The 21,013-nt window shown below is 40.3% G+C and overlaps 4 protein-coding genes across 4 annotated transcripts; 2 read left to right on the top strand and 2 right to left on the bottom strand.

The window, feature by feature from the left end:
- Positions 1 to 205: 205 nt before the first annotated feature.
- Positions 206 to 589, bottom strand: LOC307192371 (histone H2A type 1-A-like; the record flags this gene model as incomplete). Its single annotated transcript, XM_079933204.1, has 1 exon — positions 206 to 589. One exon carries the CDS (start codon positions 587 to 589, stop codon positions 206 to 208), a length of 384 nt encoding a protein of 127 aa, XP_079789330.1.
- A 241-nt stretch (positions 590 to 830) lies between these two features.
- Positions 831 to 1,343, top strand: LOC307192810 (histone H2B type 1-A). Its single transcript, XM_079934120.1, has one exon. It carries the CDS (start codon positions 905 to 907, stop codon positions 1,286 to 1,288), a length of 384 nt encoding a protein of 127 aa, XP_079790246.1. The 5' UTR covers positions 831 to 904; the 3' UTR covers positions 1,289 to 1,343.
- Positions 1,344 to 10,302: 8,959 nt separating this feature from the next.
- LOC307193319 (histone H2B type 1-A-like) lies at positions 10,303 to 10,809 on the bottom strand. The gene has a single exon (XM_079935143.1). The coding sequence runs from the start codon at positions 10,732 to 10,734 to the stop codon at positions 10,351 to 10,353; it is 384 nt and encodes a 127-aa protein (XP_079791269.1). The 5' UTR covers positions 10,735 to 10,809; the 3' UTR covers positions 10,303 to 10,350.
- Positions 10,810 to 10,847: 38 nt separating this feature from the next.
- LOC307192372 (histone H2A type 1-A-like) lies at positions 10,848 to 11,916 on the top strand (the record flags this gene model as incomplete). Its single annotated transcript, XM_079933205.1, has 2 exons — positions 10,848 to 10,883; positions 11,008 to 11,916. The coding sequence occupies 2 exons, from the start codon at positions 10,848 to 10,850 to the stop codon at positions 11,401 to 11,403; spliced, it is 432 nt and encodes a 143-aa protein (XP_079789331.1). The 3' UTR covers positions 11,404 to 11,916.
- Positions 11,917 to 21,013: the final 9,097 nt, after the last annotated feature.

Raw genomic sequence — 21,013 nt, forward strand, 5'->3', positions numbered from 1 at the left:
CTCACGTGCTAGAATCAACATGATAAAGTTACGGTTAACGGATCTTTCCGGCTGCCTACTTTTGGAATACGTCACAATCACAGACCCAGACAGCCCAGGCACAGCCCTCAATGATAATTTAAGTGGCTCTGAAAAGAGCCTTTGGTATCTTCCTTCACCAGACGTTTAGATTGCTCAACGGTAACCTCCACTTGGATTACTTGCCCTACACTTTGTGATGGTGGCTCTCGGTCTTCCTGGGCAGCAGCACGGCGTGGATGTTCGTCAAAACGCCACCCTGAGTGATAGTCACACCACCCAGCAAATTGTTGAGGTCCTCATCATTACGGACTGCTAGCTGCAAGTGGCACGGGATAATGCGTGTCTTCTTGTCACAGCAGACATTGCCCGCCAACTCCAAGATTTGAGCCGTTATGGACTCTAACACCGCTGCCAAATACACAGGCAAACCAGCCGCAAGGCGCTCGGCAGAGTTACCCTTGCAGAGCAGACGATAGATCTGACCAACCGGAAACTGCAAGCCTGCTCTGGATGAGCGAGATTTACCTTTACCGTGGGCTTTACCACCTTGTTTACCACGCCCACACATATCTTTAAAGAGAAACCGCGACGCCAATACGGTGATCTGTAACACCTACGACTGGGCACATTTATAGTCTGACGGTAGGGTGTGCTTTGCTTTCTGATTGGCTGATGGCCATCTATCCAATCAGAAATGCTCACGGGAATCACCTCATTTACATACACGAGAGTCCCAGATATCCAATCAGATACTGGCCTCTCCACACGTCACTTGAGTGCTGCCCCTATAAATACCACCCTTTCCGCCTAGTGTCTGTCTTCGTTTCCTTGGCGTTGGTGGGAGCTGTTAGAACTGTTAACGGTATAGAGCTTAACATTAGCTATGCCAGATCAGGCTTCAAGAAGTATTGCTGTTTCTAAGAAAGGATTTAAGAAAGCCATAACAAAGACCCAAAGGAAAGAAGAAAGAAAGCACAAGAGATGCAGGAAAGAGAGTTATTCGATTTATATCTACAAAGTGTTGAAGCAAGTACACCCAGACACCGGTATCTCATCGAAAGCCATGAGTATTATGAATTCTTTCGTTGCTGATGTTTTCGAGCGTATTGCGAACGAGGCCTCCCGCTTGGCTCACTACAATAAGCGATCGACTATTACGTCCAGGGAGATTCAAACGGCCGTGCGCCTGTTGCTGCCAGGAGAGCTGGCTAAGCACGCTGTGTCCGAGGGCACGAAGGCTGTAGCGAAGTACACTACCTCCCTGTAAACTTGCAAAGTGTAAGCAGGCTCCAGTTACAACCCAAAGGCTCTTTTCAGAGCCAGTCATGTTTCTGAAAGAGCTGTGGACTCAACGTAAGTAGGATACTTACGTTATAAACTTTACTATTTAGCTGCCGTTTGTAATTTAGTGACTGACTTTGTACTGTATAGAAGCCCCCATGAGGCTCCAACGGTCTTCAGAAATCAACTGCAGCAAAAGAAGTTTTTCAGAATGCTTTTTACAGGAAAGTTTATGGTTAATACATACAGAAAGTGTTCTTAGAGTGAAGGAGCTGTAAAGTATAAAAGACGCATTTGTCTCTAAATGAAAATTCTATAAAGGGCCTGAAGGTGTGGAGAGATCTTGTAAAGTACATTATCCTGGTTTTTTTCTACTTCTGTATCTGAAAAGTTTGGATTCTGTAGGCCAGCGAAGTTGTTTCAAAGCTCGAGTGGTTTGAGGTCCTCAACTTGGGGTCCTTTTGCCCTGGTGACCTACGTTGTCCAGGACACGTTGATCTGGGATGGGGGAATATTGCTCTCTGTCTCACCGGAAGCCAGCAATCTGGCTAACCACAATTGACTAGAAAACAGTAACTCAAACTCCTTTTTTGTTTTTTTCTATAAATAACGGTGTGATCATTTATGGGTGTTTTGTATGATGAATCATTTAAATAGGTGTTGGTGTCCTGTATTACTGAACTACCTGGACTCCACTCAGCAGATAAGCATTAAACATCAGTGGTAACAATCATGGATCAGAGCCCAGGCTCCAAGGCCCTGCAGTCTCACTGCTCTTCTCCCGACCCTGGCATTACACCCTCATGCTGGTCACAGTTCCAAGTGTTCACTCAGGTCAAAGTAGTGGTAGGAAGACAGTCTATCTCCCTGGGTTTCCAATTGAGAGCAAATGAGGAGGACTTCCTCTCAAGTCCCTTCTCTAGAATTGAGCTTAGTCCCACATGCTGCTTGAGTCATTCATCTGCAGGGAAATTGGGACAATGTGATTGATGTGGACCAGTTTACTTAATATGTGTGGCACATTTATTACATTTAGCTCTAGGTATTTTGTTTTCATTTCCATAAATAGTGTATTTCCCAATTCATATCTTCCAGCATCTTGTTTTATATGAAAGTACTGATTTTTGTACATTTTTATATCGTATTATATCTTACTGAATTGACTAATTTTTGCATTGGCTTTCTGATATAATTCTGTTGGGTTTTACATGTTTGCAATGATGTCTGAAAATAGTAAACATTTCACTGCTTCCTTTCAATTTAGTTCACTTCTAATTCCTTTCACCTGATTTCAGTGCCGCATACCTTCATATCAATGTTAAATAGGGTGGCTATTCTTGTTTTATCCTTCACTTTGCTGAAGATCTACATTATTCCTCATTAGCTATATCATACAATGACGAAGAATTCTATGTCTGCTTTATTGAGAATTGTTAAGAATGCATGTTGAAATTTATAAAATGCCTTTTGAGCATCTCTGAAGAATGAGCATAGGCCTTCCCTCTTTATGTATATCATGATGATTTAAATAAACTTCTTAATAGTCACCTTTGCATTTTTTTATATAACCCCCTGCTTGGGCATCGTATGTTACTCATTTAATGTTCTGTTGAACTCTGGTTGCCAATGGATCATTTACAATTTATACTTCAATATTATAAATTAAATTGATCTCTTTTCCCTTTTTTGTGTGTGCACTGATGTTCAGGTTCTGGTACAAATTTTTATTCAATTCATAAAAATAATATGGAGGATAGATGTCCTTTTAATACTCTGGAAGTGTTTGAACAGCATTGGAATTCCCTTTTCTTTAAAACTTTGGTAAACTTCCTTTTTAAAACAATTTGTACTTGGTGCCCTTTTTCAGATGACAGTTCTTTGACAATTATCTTTATTTTTCTTTAATGAATTTTTTCTATTTAGAGTTGCTAATAATTTGTAATAAGTTTTGGTAAATTATATTTTTCAAGACAATTTTTTAAAGATATTCTCTTAGAGATCAGCAAATTGGTCTCTAATGATTTTAACCTCCGCTGTCTTTGTAACTACAGCTCCTTTATTATTCTAAATTTTGTACTTGTGTCTTCTGATTTTTCACAAACCACAATGGTTATTGGTTAATCTTTTATTTTTTAAGTGTGTTTATTTATTTGCTATTTCTTTACTCTTGCATTTAGTTTTACTGTTTTCTTTTTCCTAATTATTTTTTCCCGTTTTCCATTATTTAGCCTTTCTGCTTCCACTAGTTCACTTTATTTTTGTTTTTCCTAGCTTCTTTAGTGGGATGCTAACTTTATAGCGACAGTCTTTACATTGCACAGTTTTGATATAAATGAATTTCAGTTACCATAGTTTAGTTAAATAATACCACTTGCCCAAAAACACAGTTCGAAGGTCATTGCATGGTGAGTCATTGCATAAACTACAAAATTCACTGCTCGCTTTTACTTCACAAGTCACTGCACAAATAACACATACACACTGTGATCAGTGACCTAATCGTGTCACTTATTTTAAAATTCGTTGGCCAAAATTTGTTGGCATGGTTACTGCACATGTTATTCAGTTTATTCAAAAAGAGAAAGCATGTAGTTTAGTTGCCTCCTTGTCTTCCAGTGATAAACTCACACGACAAAAATCAATAGTCAAGAGGGATTTGGCCAAGAAGATGAAAGTACAGCAAGACAAGAGAAAGTAATAACCCTGGAAGCAGAATTTGAATCGAAGGTAAACAGAGTTATTGAAGTAACAGTTGACCGGGGAAATGTTGACACTGTTGCTATGAAGAGGCTAGCTATGCAAACCAGAGGAACTTAGTAAAGGCCAACTGATATAAATGTAGAAAATGGTTGTGATGAAAAGGAAGAAGTTCCAAAGAAAGTGACACTGGCAAAATACTTCATATTAAACGAATTCTCAGAGATATTTCATGCCATTAAAAATGCAAAGGATGAAATATTGGAAGCTAATCCAAACTTAGAAAGAAACATGACAATTCCCCAAAGCATAGGAAGGACACTCACTCTGTATCATAAGTTGCATGATAAGAAAAAAAATCAAGCACCATTCAACTATTTTTGGTAAGTTTTTAAAAAAGAAATGACACTAATTCTCATTGTTTTAATATTTAAAATTACAATGTCCTTAATATTAGTTTTTCACTTCCCTTTATATTTATGATAGATGGTGAGTTTTTAATGTTTTGATAAAAAATTTTAAAGATCATGGAACAATCATGACTTTTCCCATTGATTATTAAGACTGCCTTGCATAGTCACTTATAAGATTTCACACTACCTGAAGGACTGCCTGCATTTACACTTTCTAATTTATTAATGTAAGCATCATTTAAATCTATCATTTTTCCTTTGGGCCATGCTTCACTTTATTCCCACAAGTTCTGTATATATTCTGAATTTTCATTAATGTGAGAGAGGTGCTAGGAAAAGCAGATTCCTTCACTTCCTATTAGGAACCTGGAAATCACTGTTATCGACCAGCAAAGCAGCTGGTCAAACTCTCCTTCCATCAGAGATGCAGACCAAATGCAGACCAAGGACCCAGCTTTACGGAACTTGGAGGGACAAACACAGGACGTTGGGATGGGTTTGCAACCTTCAAAGACTTTAATGATGTCAGAGAAATAAGAGTAAACTTTTAATCCAAGACAATTCATGAAAGCAGAGAAAACACAGGTTTTTTTGTTTTTAGGTTAAAGTGCTTAAGAAAGGTGCTGTTTGTCCACCCACATCTCAATCCCTAAGTCATAAAGGACTGGCAAGACAGAATTTTCTGAGAAAAGGGCCACAGCAAAGTTAGGACTCTGCTTTAAATATGATAAGGTTTGGTTTGGGAACTGGGGAAAGCAGATCCTTTAGGTGCTACCCTCCCTAAGCTACATCTGGCTGTTAACTTCACCCTAAAATCATTGCAATGGTTACGCATTGGGATTTGCCATGGAAGCAGGGGAGATATTTGCTGTCTTTCCCTGATTCTAGGCTGTGGTTTTGTTGTGCCACAGAACAGAGAACATAATGGATGCCAGTAAGATGAGGGCTGGAAAAAGGGCAGAGCAACTAGGCCTGTTTAGAAACCCAGATGCTGTAATTACCCAAAAGCCACCACAGTGCCTCTGAATTCAGAAAAGAAGAGGGCTGGTGTAGCCCTCAACAAAGAGACTTTCTATTCTCATCTCAGATGGGTCCCTGAGGTCTACAGGGCAAGGGAAACCCTCTCAAGGAGCAGGGCCAGAGGAAGCTAGATCACACCAAGCCCTTACTGCATCGTTCCGGCAGGTGGACATTGCTAGCTCTTCAGTGCAGGGCTGGTCATAGACAAGTGGCTGCATTTTGTTATTTCTCCTTATTTTGTTTTCCAAAAAGGTTTTAAAAAATTGTTCTTTTTTCTTCACTCTTCAAACATTCACTGATAGAGAGAGAGAGAGAGAAAGAGAGTGTGTGTGTTTGTGTGTGTAAGAGAGGAGGTCCTTACTCTCACTGTTTCCTTTCTAGTTTAGTGAGGCAGATATAAACACACAAGGTCACTTTAGCTGATTATGAATGAGAGAGATAATAAGGTGCCTAAGGAAAGCTTTGTATTGTCTGTAATTTACTCTAAAATACTTCTATCCAGATAGTGTGATGTAAATTTTGTGTGAGTCAATGTTAAGGTAAACCTTAGGATCTGTGAAATGTAGTAGGTTGAGTGTCCTGAAAAAGGACATGTCCAAGTCTTAACCCCTGGCACCTATGAATGTGACCCTTGTTTGGAAATAGGGTGTAGTTAAGAATCTTGAAATGAGATCATCCTGGATTTAGGGTTTACTTATAAGAGAAGGGAGAGGGGCATCAGAGATGCAAAGCAGAGGACCGTATGAAAACTGAGGCAGGCAGAGACTGGAGTGATGCAGCTGCAAGCCACGGAACACCGAAGATTGCCAGCTGCCGCCAGAAGCCAGGTAAGGCATAGCATAGATTCTCCCTCAGCGCCTCCACAAGGAATCAACCCTACTGACACTGTGGTTTTGGACTTCTTGGCCTCCAAAACAGTGCAAGAATATATTTCTGTTTTACGCCAACCAGTTTTTGGTAACTTGTTGCAGCAGCCCTAGGAAACTAATAAATGGACTTTTCTAATGAGGAATTCACTCTCCAGAAAAGGTTAGTCATCATTTAACCCCCTACAAGTTCTTTTCACCCACTACAAGTTCTTTAGCTCTTCATCTCCAATCACACTAGAGGGCTGATGGTTAGCAGAAGTAATGTGAGAAATTGTTTCAGTGATAAAAACAATAATAATCAAGATGTGTGTTTCCAGCAGACACACATGCATGAATTGAGTGGGATGCCCTAGTAACCCCAGTAACCTGTGGCTGTAGAACTGGCATCCTTGATGAAGCAATCAGTCTAACAGCCAAGGAAGATTCAGTTATCTGCTCCCAACTGGATTATTAGTGGAATTCTGCCATCTGATTTTTATATCATCTGTCTCTAGTCTACTTTATATGTGAGGTATTTGCTGGAATCCTTAAACAGGGGTTCTTAGCTTTTATTGTATTATGGATTTCTTTGAAAGTCTAGTTGATCCTATATACATCTTCTAAAAATAAATTTCTAAGTACATAAAGTAAAATATGAATTTTAATAATAAAACAATGCCAGGTTGAAACAGTTTTAAAAATATTGTTTGATACAGTAATATTTGTGCTTCTTTGTGCTTCAAATAGCAAGATCAAAATTATAAATTCTGAGGTTGGGATGAGCATAAACAATATTTTGATATATCTGGTTAAGTGCTAGGACTATAACTATGGTTTTCATTGGCAATAAAGTCACAGGTATAGCTAATGTGACTGGTCTATTTGCTATATTCAAAACTGAAAGAAATACTAACTTTCAGTTGATGGTTAGTGACAATATTTTTCTTATCTAAGATTACTTTGTCAGTTGTGTGGAGAGTGGATTTTAGAAAGAAAACATTAGGAGCAGTGAGTCTAGTTAGAGACAGTAACCCAGGCGAGAGATGGGGGCTTGAACAAAAATGTTGGCAGTGGAGATGACAAAAGAAATCAGATAATAATAAAATATTTAGGAAATAAAATCTCCATATGTTGTCAAAAGATTGAAATGGAGGTTGAACAGAGGCACTATCAAGGAAAAAATACATTTCTGGCTTGGACAACCATGTGATTGGGGTGGCCCCATGGATATAGGGAACATTGGAATTTGAAAACAGGTCTGTCAGGATACACTGGAAACCCTTGTGGAGAGAAATTTTGAGAGATGCATGAGCTCCATCAGGGTGGTAATATTAAGTAAGCAGTTACTGGTGTGCAGTTCATGGAGAGCCCTGGACTGCAGATATAATTCGTGAATCATCTGCTATAGGTATTTACAGCAAGGGTATGACTTAGGTTGCCTAGAGAAAGAGTTTAGTGCTACAGTGTCCAATATGGTGGCCACTAGCCAGATGTGGTTACTGAGCACTTGAAATGTTGCATGAGATATGCTGTAAGTATAAAATACACATTGAATTTCAAAGTCCTAATTTTTTAAAATGTAAATTATTATAATTTAACCCTTATTACACATTGACATTTTAGATAAACTGGACTAAACAAAACATTTGATTAAAATTCATTTCACTTTTTTTTTATGCTGTGTGGGTACTGGAACGTTTAACGTGACATATGTGATCAGTATTTGTGGCTTGCATTATATTTCTACCAGACATTTGTGAAATTAAAAACTTCTGCTAGGATACTGTAAAAATAGACCACAGACCAGGAGAAAATATTTTCAAATCATTTATCTGAAACGGGACTTGTGTCCAAGAAAATAGAAAAAAGAATGCTTGTAACTAAACAATAAGAAAATAATCCAATTAAAGAACAGGCAAAAGAACTGGACAGACACTTCACCAAAAAAATTTACAGATGGGGGTTTCCCTGGTGGCGCAGTGGTTGGGAGTCCGCCTGCCGATGCGGGGGACATGGGTTCGTGCCCCGGTCCGGGAAAATCCCACATGCCGCGGAGCAGCTGAGCCCGTGAGCCATGGCCGCTGGGCCTGCGCATCCGGAGCCTGTGCTCCGCAACGGGAGAGGCCGCAACAGTGAGAGGACCGCGTACCGCAAAAAAACAAAAAAACAAAAAAACAAAAAAAATTTACAGATGGTAAATTAGCATACCAAAAGATCCTCAATATCATTTATTAGGAAAATGCAAATTAAAACAATGAGATATTAAACATCGATTAGAATGGATAACTTCCAAAATATTGTACATTACCAAATGCTGAGGAGGACATGGAGCAACGGGAACTCATTCATTGTTGGTAGTAATGCAGAATGGCACAGCCACTTTCGAAGACAGTTTGACAGTTTCTTATAAAGCTAAACGTACTGTTGAGCCTACCATCCAGCAGCTGTGCTCCTGGTAATACTTACCCAACTGATTTGAAAACTTCTGTCCACACAAAAACTTGCATGTGAATAGTTATATAACAACTACAGCTAAAAAGTGGAAGCAACTAAGATCCCTTCGTTAGATGAATGGATAGACAAACTGTGGTTTATGCATACAATGGAATACTAGTCAACCATTAAAAGGAACAAGCTCTTAATTCACATAACAAAATGGGTGAATCTAAACACCTACTGCTAAGGCAAAAACCAGCATGGAAAAACTGCTTGCTTTTCAACTCAAGAGTTGACAAGGATTTGGGAGCTATACAGACATCTGCTGTTTCACAAGATCTTATGGGGGCAGCTGGGACCCCTGCTTGGAGATGATGCCTCCCCTCCCAGACAATGTGGCACAGATGCCCCATCTGTTAACTCCTTGGATGATTCCCAGTTAAGATATTCAGAGGTTCTTGTAGGGTCTGTTTCTGTGCAGAAATGTAGGGCACTTTTTTTTTTTCCTGTGGAGTTTTAGTACACATATCTACCAAATGATACTAAAGTATTTTTTAACTGTAAGGTAGACACACATGAGCACGAAATCTTGTTATTAAAAGGGAAGAATGAAAAATATAAATTAACGAATTGAGTCCAGCTAAACTACTGGTTTGTGGGAAGTAGTAATTTGATCTTTTTTAATGTTAATTTCAGCGTCATTTGTCACTTTTTAATGCTTGTCTGCTAAGAGTCCAGACGATCGTGACAGAGTAGATCTTCCACCCAAAGTCCCTTGACTTGATAAACACTCTATGACCCAATTTGGAACATGTTAGTATTGGAGTCCAGTAATATAGGACACAAACACCAATTTAATTATCTTCTCATAAAACAAAATGCAAGTGATCCTATTATAACTTGGAAGAAAAGTAACGCCCCCCAAAAATTCAGTCAGCGTTACTTCTGTTTGCCAGTCAGTTGTGGTTAGCCAGATTGTGTGACTCCAATATGGCAAGACCTCCACTCCCCAATATCAAGCTGTTTTTAACAAACAGCCTAGTTTAGACACCCCAATAATGTACAGATGACATCACCAGACCAAGGAACTATTGGACTCGAAATCTCAGCAGATGTAGGGCACCTAACCTGATCTATAGAATTCTCACACACTACAGAAAATGTAGACCGGAAGCAAAACAGCCTTAACACTCCCATGCTGAGCTTGCCTATGTTCTTTGTCTTTCCACAGCTTCAGTTCCCTTTCAGTCTCTTGATAGTACTTAAAACAGGACATAACCCAGAGAAGAGCAAGCCACGTTTCTCATGGTACTCGACCCACCCTCTCTTAAGACAGACTTAAAGGAGCTCTGTTCAACTCAAGAGAGCTCTATTCTTTGATATGCTTAAGAGATCCGAGATTTCACCTGAAATCATTGTTTAATAGTCACGTGAGACGGACGAGTTATCTACGTATTTCTTAACCACACTAAAGGCTGCAAAGTGAATCTGACAGTTACTAGCATAACAGCTATAGCTCACTCTAAGAGTAAGCCTGTCCACACACACTGAGCAGCCAAGTAAAAAGCCTACAACTCTCTAGAAAGTTAAGTGGCTCTTAAAAGAGCCTTTGGGTTACAAAAGTCTGAATTTCTTTACTTGGAACTACTGTATTTACTGACAGCCTTGGTGCCCTCGGACACTGCGTGCTTGGCCAACTCCCCAGGAAGCAGCAAGCGCACTGCTGTCTGGATCTCCCTGGATGTGACGGTCGAACACTTGTTGTAACGCACCAGGCGGGACGCCTCCGCTGCAATGCGCTCAAACATATCAGTAACAAGTGAATTCATAATACTCATAGCCTTCGAAGAAATACCAGTATCCGGATGAACTTGTTTCAGTACTTTATAGATATACACTGAATAGCTCTCTTTGCGATATCTCTTGCGCTTTTTCTCCTCCTTTTTCTGAGTTTTAGTCACGGCTTTCTTATAGCCTTTCATGGAACTAGCACTGCTCTTGGAAGTCTGCTCCGGCATGGCTAACCTACAGTTTTAAAACAGAAAACCAGCGGCAGTTGTTCTGCTGAAGCGTGATATTTATATGCGCGGAGTTCAGATGACGTATTGGGCAGCTCACATCTGATTGGATAATGGATAGTGGCATGTATGTAAATGAGGTGATTCCAGTATGGTTCTCTGATTGGATATAAGCGTATCAGCCAATCAAATAGTAAATCACAACCCACCGTGAGACTATAAATAGACCCCGTACCTGCCCTAACGGTATTTGTTTCCGTTATAACAGATTAGTATTCTTATAGTAATGTTTGGACGTGGCAAGCACGTACCAAGGCCAAATCTCATTCGTACAGAGCCGGCCTGCAGTTCTCTGTGGGTCGAGTTCACCACCTTCTCCGTAAGGGCAATTACATCGAGCAGATTGGGGCCGGCACACTGGTTTACCTGGCAGCGGTGCTGGAGTACCTGACGGCCGAGGTCCTGGAGCTGGCGGGCAATGCGACCCATGAAAACAACAAGATGCGCATCATCCCGCGTCACCTGCAATTGGCCATCCATAATGACGAAGAGCTCAACAAGCTGCTGGGCGGTGTGACCATCGCTCAGGGCGGTATCCTACCCAGCATCCAGGCAGTGCTGCTGCCCAGGAAGACCGAGAGCCACCACCGCCAGGTTCAGTGCAAGTAACACTTCACAAGTTGCAAAGCCAAGTGAATAACCTGAATGTCTAGAGGAGAAAAGCCCCAAACTGAAACCAAAGCCACTCACAATTACTGAGAAACAGCTTAGGTTTAGAGAGAGACTACAGAGCAGTAATTGGCACCAAAAAAGAACTCACCACAACTAACGCTAACAGAACTCTGGACTCTGAAAAGTATGTAGCTCCGGTGACACCCCTGAAACAGTTTAACTTCATAAAAATTTTTCCAGCAAAACTCGTGAACTTGGGTGTAAATTTTTTACATTTCAGAGTAGGTAGAGCAAACATCCTAGCGGGCTCCTGGCGGGATGGGGGTGGGGTTGGAGGAGATGCCATTCTCCTTGGGGAAAGAAGCAAATTTAGGATTGTTCTGACAATGAACACAATTCCCAAGAAAGAATTAAGACGCATGATCTTTAGGGAGGATAAAGTTAGACTAAATGAGTGGATTAAAAGCAAAGACTTGTGAAGTTGCAGCTTTTGGCTTAACTCATGTTTGGAAAGTATGTCAACAGAACGTCAGCCAAGCAGCTAGGAAGTCAGTATGCATCACGGCTGCTTGTTCTCACAATGCTTTCTAGCAAGGGATTTCCAAGAGTTCTAGGATGGTTCCATATCCTGAAATCTCTAAGCATGACATGTTAAGCCAAAAGATAAAAGACATACTTGACAGCTAATTACACGAAAAACAGCGAACAGGTTGATAGTGTGTAGGATAAATCTCACACAGACGTACCATTTTAATGGTAAAATACTATCAGTATTAGAGTGGGTAAGTAATGTGACAAGGCAGCTTTCTACCACCAATTATTCAGGAATAGCAGGCACTGAATTCAACAGATTTAACCACTGAAAATGAAGCAAAATATTTTGTTGATCTTTTAGCACTGCCTAGGAGTAAACACCCACAGAGACAACTGACAAGAAAGCAGCCAAATACAAAATTTTTGTACGAAAATGAAAGCATCAAAAATTTCCAAACACAAAACAAAAATCTACATGTTTATAATTTAAAAATTCCTTAAACAGTTGCCAAGTTAAAATTTGAACACTACTCTTGTCTATAAACGTATACCCAAACCTATATATAGAATCGAAGTGTTCTAAAATTACAAAAACATAGTTTAAAAAAAACATTTAAAAATACTGATGAAATGTAAGAGTTTCCGGAAAAATATAAATTGCTTAAATTGAACCTAGAAAGCAGTGAGGACTAAGATAAATGGGAAAAAAAGTCGATGAGCTACCATCCTCTTAGATATTTAAGGAAAAGAGAAATCTATGGCTAAGGAAGTGGCTCCAGATTATGAAAAAATATGTATTTTTGAAGAAATATAAAATTTAATGAAAAAAGCATGCTACTAAGTGCAGTGCAATATGTTTTAAATAACCCATAAATCTCCATTAAATGTGAACTAACTTTGGCAGCCCATTAAAAAACTACCAAACAATGACAAATGGGGATCTAAGAATGTGAGGTTGTTTCAATGTTGAGTGAAAGCAAACAATTCACTTTATAAAGCCGAAGGGAAAAACAGTCTTGTTAAACTCAGAAGATGCTTAACATTTGCTAGTATGTTTAGTTGGATAGTTTTTGTTTCTTAGTGGAATAATAGTAGTTACTGTTAGCAGACTTTTTATCTTTTTTTTTTTTTTGCGGTACGCGGGCCTCTCACTGTTGTGGCCTCTCCCGTTGCGGAGCACAGGCTCCGGACGCGCAGGCTCAGCGGCCCTGGCTCACGGGCCCAGCCGCTCTGCGGCATGTGGGATCCTCCCGGACCGGGGCACGAACCCTTGTCCACTGTATGGGCAGGCGGACCCTCAACCACTGCGCCACCAGGGAAACCCTTTATCATATTTTAATACTATTCTGGACTACGTTAGACAAATCATTTAGAAATATTAAAAGGATTCTGCTGTAACAAAAGGGAAATAAAATTAGGTGCAAGTAACACCTGCAGGGTAATGCTTCACAATTAACTGGGAAATAATTATATTGGAAATCAACAGTTCTCTTCAGAGCCATCTTTCAGAAAAGGAGCTGTGACCAAGTTTCAAAAAAAACATTTCAATGAGTCATTTATATTCAATGTAATATTAATTATGGCTACTTCAAAATGCTGGTGTTGAAATTAGAACAGTCTTTAACACCATACACAAAAATAAACTCAAAATGGATTAAAGGCCTTAAATGTAGGACCGGATTACTAAAGAACTTAGAGGAAAACATAGGCAGAACACTGTTTGACATAAATCGCAGCAATATCTTTTTTGATCCACCTCCTAGAGTAGTGGAAATAAAAACATAAATAAATGGGACCCAATTAAACTCAAAAGCTTTTGCACAGCAAAGGAAACCATAAACAAAACGAAGAAACAACCCACAGAATGGGAGAAAATATTTGCAAACAATACGACCGACAAGGGATTAATCTCCATAATTTACAAACAGCTCACGCTGCTCAATATCAAAAAACCAAACAACCCAAGCAAAAAATGGGCAGAAGACCTAAATAGACATTTCTCCAAAGAAGACATACCAATGGCCAAGAGGTACATGAAAATATGCTCAACATCGCTAATTACTAGAGAAATACAAATCAAAACTACAATGAGATATCACCTTACATCAGTCAGAATGGCCATCATCAGAAAGTCTAGAAATAATCAGTGCTGGAGAGGGTGTGGAGAAAAGGTTGGTTTACATTCCCACCAACAGTACATTCTACACTGTTGGTAGGAATGTAAATTGATACAGCCACTAAGGAGAACAGTATGGAGGGTCCTTAAAAAACTAAAAATAGAGCTACTGTATGATCCAGCAATCCCAGTCCTGGGCATATATCTGGAGGAAACCATAATTCAAAAAGATACATGCACCCCAGTGTTCACTGAAGCACTATTCACAATAGCCAAGACATGGAGGCAACCTAAATGTCCATCAACAGATGAATGGATAAAGAAGATGTGGTACATGTATACAATGGAATATTAGCCATTAAAAAGATGAAATCATGCCATATGCAGCAACATGGATGGACCTGGAGATTATCACACTAAGTGCAGTAAGTAGGACAGAGAAAGACGAACATCATATGATAGCTCTTACATGTGAAATCCAGAAGAAAATGATATAAATGAACTTATTTACAAAACAGAAACAGACTCACAGAATTAGAGAATGACGTTATGGTTACGGGGGAGGGGGGAGGGGGGAGAGTAGGGGAGAGGGATAGATTGGGAGTTGGAGACTGACATATACACACTGCTATATTTAAAATAGGTAACCAGCAAGGACCTACTGTATGTCACAGGGAACTCTGCTCAATATTCTGTAATAACCTAAATGGGAAAAGAACTTGAAAAAGAATAGATACACGTATAACTCAATCACTATGCTGTACACCGAAAACTAACATAGCATTTGTTAATCAACTACACTCCAAAATAGAATAAAAATTAAAAAAGAATTTTTTAAAATGCTGGTGTTAATCTTTTATCCTCAGTTCATGCAAACTGTTATACGAGAAGCCATTTTAATAAGTAAAATAAAATCGTGCTTTTTGGTGACTGATAGCAGTTTTTCATTTATAATTTCAGAAAGCCATACCAAACACTTAGTAAAAGAATTGTAATATTCCACTGGAATCAGACTATGGAAAAATTGGGGAGAAGAAGGGGGGTTAAAGACATATGAAATCAGGAGAAACAAGGATAAATGAGGCTTGATGCTGAAGCCCAGAAGGGGAAATAAGTACATCTGATTACTATCTAAATGGGTAAATGAGGAACCCAGGGGTTAAGTGAGCAATCATGCTCTAATGCAGTCTATTACGCAAAACAGGGGAAACTGCCTTGCTGCTGTGAGTAATGAGTTACACAAGCAGCAGCACTGACAGAATTCAAATACACAAATTTATATTCAATGCAGTACACTGAGTTTTTCTTTTTTTTCCTACAACACATTAAGAAATCCATTTTACTATATGAGCAAAATCACACTCAGAAATACACATGCATGCAAATAGCTTAAAAGTTTTCATAAACAATATGCCACTGTGGAAGGATTCTGAGATTACTGTTCTTAATTATTCCGTTTTGTTCAACTGTTCTCTTGAGTATCCTACTTCACAAATGGTTCATGATTTGCTGTTTGGAACGCTGAAATGATAGGAATGGCTGATCCAAGCAGCTCATGAGGCACACAGGTTTAGCCAATAAAGAAACTGCACTCTCTGGGCCAAAATATTCATTCAAAGAGTGGAAATGCCACCCAATCTTTCCTGGGATTCTCAGACCTGGAAATTGAAGGGACGCATTTGTATAGGTGCAGGGCAATCTGAAGACGTTAGAAAATTAATCTAGAGCCGTCAGTGGCTAATCTCTTGTTCTTAGAACAAATTAAGGAAATGACGGCAACATCAGAAAAAAACTCTGGGGCTGAGATTCCACGCTCTAAGGACTTCGTCCCAGTAGCTTTTCTTTCTGTTCTCAGGGTTATTCAGGTTACTTTTAATGTCTCCCCTATCTTTCCTTAATATATTTCAACTACGTGTTTCACTTGCAAGCACATTTGCCTGGCAAATTCAAGGGACAGCTTTCAACTTGGCACAACGAAAACCCTCTGTCCAGCACCACTGTCAATGAAATGTGTTTGGTCATTAATCTGGGTCCTTCATCTCAGTACTTTTTTTAGTACTGAAATGAAAATGGCCTTGTTTTTAATCATGGTGTACCACTGAGAGATAAATACAGAATACGGGAGAGAGAGGCAGAGGAGAAGGATGAAATTTAGTTAAGGGATGGAATTTTCCTCCTTCTTCTAATGATATAAGGCAATTAAAAGACAAATTTAACACCAAAAAAGGAGTATGGCTGGCCCTTTGAGAGTATTTGTGGATCATCAGAACATTCTGACGGGGTCATCCTTTCTGGGTGGGGATCCATTCCATGGAGTCATCTTTTCAATCCTTACCTCTACTGCCAGAATCCATATGAGGGCAGTGAGATAACGTCAGTCTGTCACTCACGGTTCCTTCTCTTACCCAATGAGTCATCTAAAATCTTGAAATTTTATCAGACCTGGATCACATTTAACTAAGTTTGCCTCCAAGCCCTTTCTACCCAGTAGAAATAAAAGTGACACCCTCTTGTCTTTTCCATCTTGAACTTTACTTTCTTACATGGTCCAACTAAACTCATCAGTGTGTTAACCAACCAATAGTATACGACCATCATATACTAATGCCACCCAAATAACATGATGCTGGAAATAAGAGCTAAGCTTGCTGCATTCACTGAAATATAATAGTGATATTAGATCACAGTTTTCCCCTTAAAAATATCTGGCAGCAAAATTTAGGTTTTCCCAAATGAATAGTCTCTCCTCTTGTTACCATAAAGAAATATAAAAAATAAACCCTGTGTGATATAAGTCATTTCATTCCTGATGCCTTTCTTCTGATTCTCCTTAATCCCAACCTTTCAGGTTCTGCTTGGATTCTAGTTGGTATCTGTGTTCATTCTGGGTTATCCAGGATCTCAGATCATCTCAAGGGCCCCAGTAGGGCCTAAATCCAGTAACAAGTATTCTTATAAGAGACAGAAGAGAAGACACACAGAAGAGAAGATTGCGTGGAAGATGAAAGCAGAGATTGAAGAGATGCAGCTACAAATCAGGCAACACAAAAGATTCCTGGAAGCCACCAGAAACTAGAAGGGAAGCATGGGACAAATTATCTCTCAGAGCATCCAGAAAGAACCAATTCTGCCAGCACCTGATTTTGGACTTCGTCCTGCCAATATTACATGAGAACAAATTTCTGTTGTTTTAAACTACCCAGTTTGTGAAAATCTGTTACGGTGACCATAAGAAATACACTCTGTTAAGAGGATGAAAAGAAGAGATACAGGTTCAAAGAAAATAGTTGCAAAATACATATTTGATAAAGGGCTAGTATCTAGAATATATAAAGAACTTCCAAAATCCAATAGTTAGAAAATGTTAAAGAATCCAATCAGAAAATGGGCAAAAGCATGAAGGGACATTTCACCAAAAAGGGTATACAGACAGCAAATAAGCACATGAAAAGGTATTCAATACCATATTTTATTAGGGAACTGCAAATTAAAACCACAATGAGATACCACTATTATCTCACACCTATTAGAATGACCAAAATCCAAAACACTGACAATATGAAATGCTAAGTAGGAAATAAAGCAACAGGAACACCCATTCATTGCTGTTTGTAACACAAAATGGTATGGCCACTTTGGAAGACACAGTTCCTTACAATAGTAAACATTGGCTATTTGATCCAGTAATAGTGCTCGTAGGTATTTATCCAAGTGAGTTTATATGTACATTCACACACATACACACAAAATGTTTATAGCAGCTTTATGCACAATTGCCAAAAACTGGAAACAACCAAGATGTTGTTCAACAGGTGAATGGATAAATAAACTATGTTACACCCATACAATGGAGTATTATTCAGTGATAAAAAGAGATGAACTATCAAGCCATGGAAAGGCATGGAGGAATCTTAAATGCATACTGCTAAGTGAAAGAAGCCAGTCTGAAAAGACTACATACTGTATGAGTCCAACTAATCATATCATGGAAAAGGTAAAACGATAGAGATAGTAAAAAGGCCAGCAGCTGCCAGGGTTTGGTGGTGGGAGGGGGCAGGGATGAACGAGTGGAGCACACAGGATTTTTAGGGCAGGGAAACCACTCTGTATGATACTATAAGGTAGATACACGACATTATGCATTTGTCAAAACCCACAGAACTTTACAGCACAAAGAGTGAATCCTAACACAAACTATAGACTTTAATAATAACATATCAATAGTGGTTCATTAATTGTAACAAGTGTACCACGCTAATGTAGAAGAAGAGGAGGTACATGAGAAGTTGCTGTACTTTCTGCACAATTTTTCTGCTTCAAACCTAAAACTGCTTTAAAAAATAAAGTCTATTAAAAAAAAAGCCAACTCCAAAAGATTACCTACTATAAATTCAATTTATAGTACATTCTTGAAACGACATAAGAAACAGAGAATATATTAGTGGCCCAAGAGTTGAGGAGGTGGTAGCAGAGAAGTATCTGTGGCTATAAAAAGGCAACATGAGGGATCCTTGCGGTGATGGCAATATTCTATATCCTGATTAAAGCATCAGCAATATCCTGGTTGTGATATTGTACTAAGTTTTGCAAGATGTTACCTTTGGGGGAAACTGAGCAAAGGGTGCATGGTATCTCTCTGCATTATTTCTTACAACTGCATGTGAATCTACCATGATCTCAAAATAAAAAAGTTTAATTTAAAAAATTTGTAGAATGCAGTGAAAGCCATGCTTAGAGGGAAATTTAGCACTAAATGTTTATATCAGAGAAGGTAAACGTTCTCAAATCATTAATCTAAGTTTCAATATTAAGACATGGAAAAAGAAGAGCAAAGTTCAATTAAACATAAAGAAAATAAAAACGAGGAGAACTCAATGAGATTAAAACAGAAAAACAACAGAAAAATCATTGAAACAAAAAGTCTTTTAAAAAGACCAATACAACTGAAAAAGCTGTATCAAGACTAATAATAAAAGAGAGAAGACACAAACTACCAATCTCAAAACAGGGGATAAAATAACAGACTATTAAAATGATAATAAGGGAAAAGAAACTAGCAGAATTCATCTAAGATAAATTATAGAAATTAAATATTCTTATATCTTAAAGAAACTGAAATAGTAATTAAAACCCTTCAGGATATGAAACCGCTAGATCTAGATGGTTTCACTGGAGAATTCTACCGAATCCTTAAAGAAGAAATAACACTGATTTCACACAATTTCTTCCAGAATATAAAAGAAGATAAAATACTTCCCAACTCACTTTATGAGTCCAAAATTACCCTAATACTAAAATCAGACAAAAACAGTACAAACAAAAACTAGACCAATATTCCTTATGAACATTGATACAATATTAGCAAATCAAGTCCAGCAATGTAGATCAAAGAATATAAGACTGGTTCAGACCAGAAATACATCTACGCGTGGAACAACTCCTACAGAACACCTACTGAACGCTGGCAGAAAACCTCAGACCTCCCAAAAGGCAAGGAACCCCCCACGTACCTGGTTAGGGCAAAAGAAAAAACTAAACAGAGACAAAAGGATAGGGACGGGTCCTGCACCAGCGGGAGAGAGCTGTGAAGGAGGAAAAGTGTCCACACACTAGGAAGCCCCTTCGCGGGTGGAGATTCGGGAGGCGGAGTGGGGGAGCTTGGGAGCCGCGGAGGAGAGCACAGCAACAGGGGTGCGGAGGGCAAAGCGGACAGACTCCAGCGCAGAGGATCGGGCCGACCGGCACTCACCAGCCGAGAGGCTTGTCTGCTCGCCCGCCGGGGCGGGCGGGACTGGGAGCTGAGGCTCCGGCTTTTGTCGGAGCGCCGGGAGAGGACTGAGGTTGGCGGCGTGAACACAGCCTGCAGGGCGTTGGTGCGCCGCGGTTGGCCGGGAGAGAGTCCGGGGAGGGGTCTGGACCTGCCGAAGAGGCAAGAGACTTTTACGTCCCTCTTTGTTTCCTGGTGCACGAGGAGAGGGGATTAAGAACGCTGCTTGAGAGAGCTCCAGGGACGGGCGCGAGCCGCGGCTAAGAGTGCGGAGCCCAGAGACGGACATGGGACGCTAAGGCCGCTGCTGCCGCCGCCAGGAGGCCTGTGTGCGAACACAGGTCACTAGCCACGCGCCCTTCCGGGGAGCCTGTGCAGCCCGCCACTGCCAGGGTCCCGGGATCCAGGGACGGCTCCCCGGGAGAGCGCACGGCGCGCCTCAGGCTGCAACGTCACGCCGGCCTCTGCCGCTGCAGGCCCGCCCCGCACTCCGTGACCCTCCCTACCCCCCGGCCTGGGTGAGCCAGAGCCTCCGAATCAGCGGCTCCTTTAACCTCGTCCTGTCTGAGCAAAGAACAGACGCCCTCCGGCGACCTACACGCACAGGCGGGGCCAAATCCAAAGCTGAGCCCCTGGGAACTGTGAGAACAAAGAAGAGAAAGGGAAATCTCTCCCAGCAGCCTCAGAAGCAGCGGATTAAAGCTCCACAATCAACTTGATATACCCTGCATCTGTGGAATACCTGAATAGACAACGAATCATCCCAAATTAAGGAGCCCTGTGGATGAAAGGCTCTTGGTGCTGCAGCCAGGACTCAGTGCTGTGCCTCTGAGGTGGGAGAGCCAACTTCAGGACACTGGTCCACAAGAGGCTTCCCAGCTGCACATAATATCAAACAGCAAAAATCTCCGAGAGATCTCCATCTCAACGCCAGCACCCAGCTTCACTCAACGACCAGCAAGCTACAGTGCTGGACATCCTATGCCAAACAACTAGCAAGACAGGAACACAACCCCACCCATTAGCAGAGAGGCTGCCCAAAATCATAATAAGTCTACAGACACCCCAAAACACACCACCAGACGTGGACCTGCCCACCAGAAAGACAAGATCCAGCCTCATACACCAGAACACAGGCACTAGTACCCTCCACCAGGAAGCCTACACATCCCACTGAACCAACCTTAGCC

This window comes from Stenella coeruleoalba (assembly GCF_951394435.1).
Source record: "Stenella coeruleoalba genome assembly, chromosome: 10".
In the NCBI taxonomy this organism is placed as follows: domain Eukaryota; kingdom Metazoa; phylum Chordata; class Mammalia; order Artiodactyla; family Delphinidae; genus Stenella; species Stenella coeruleoalba.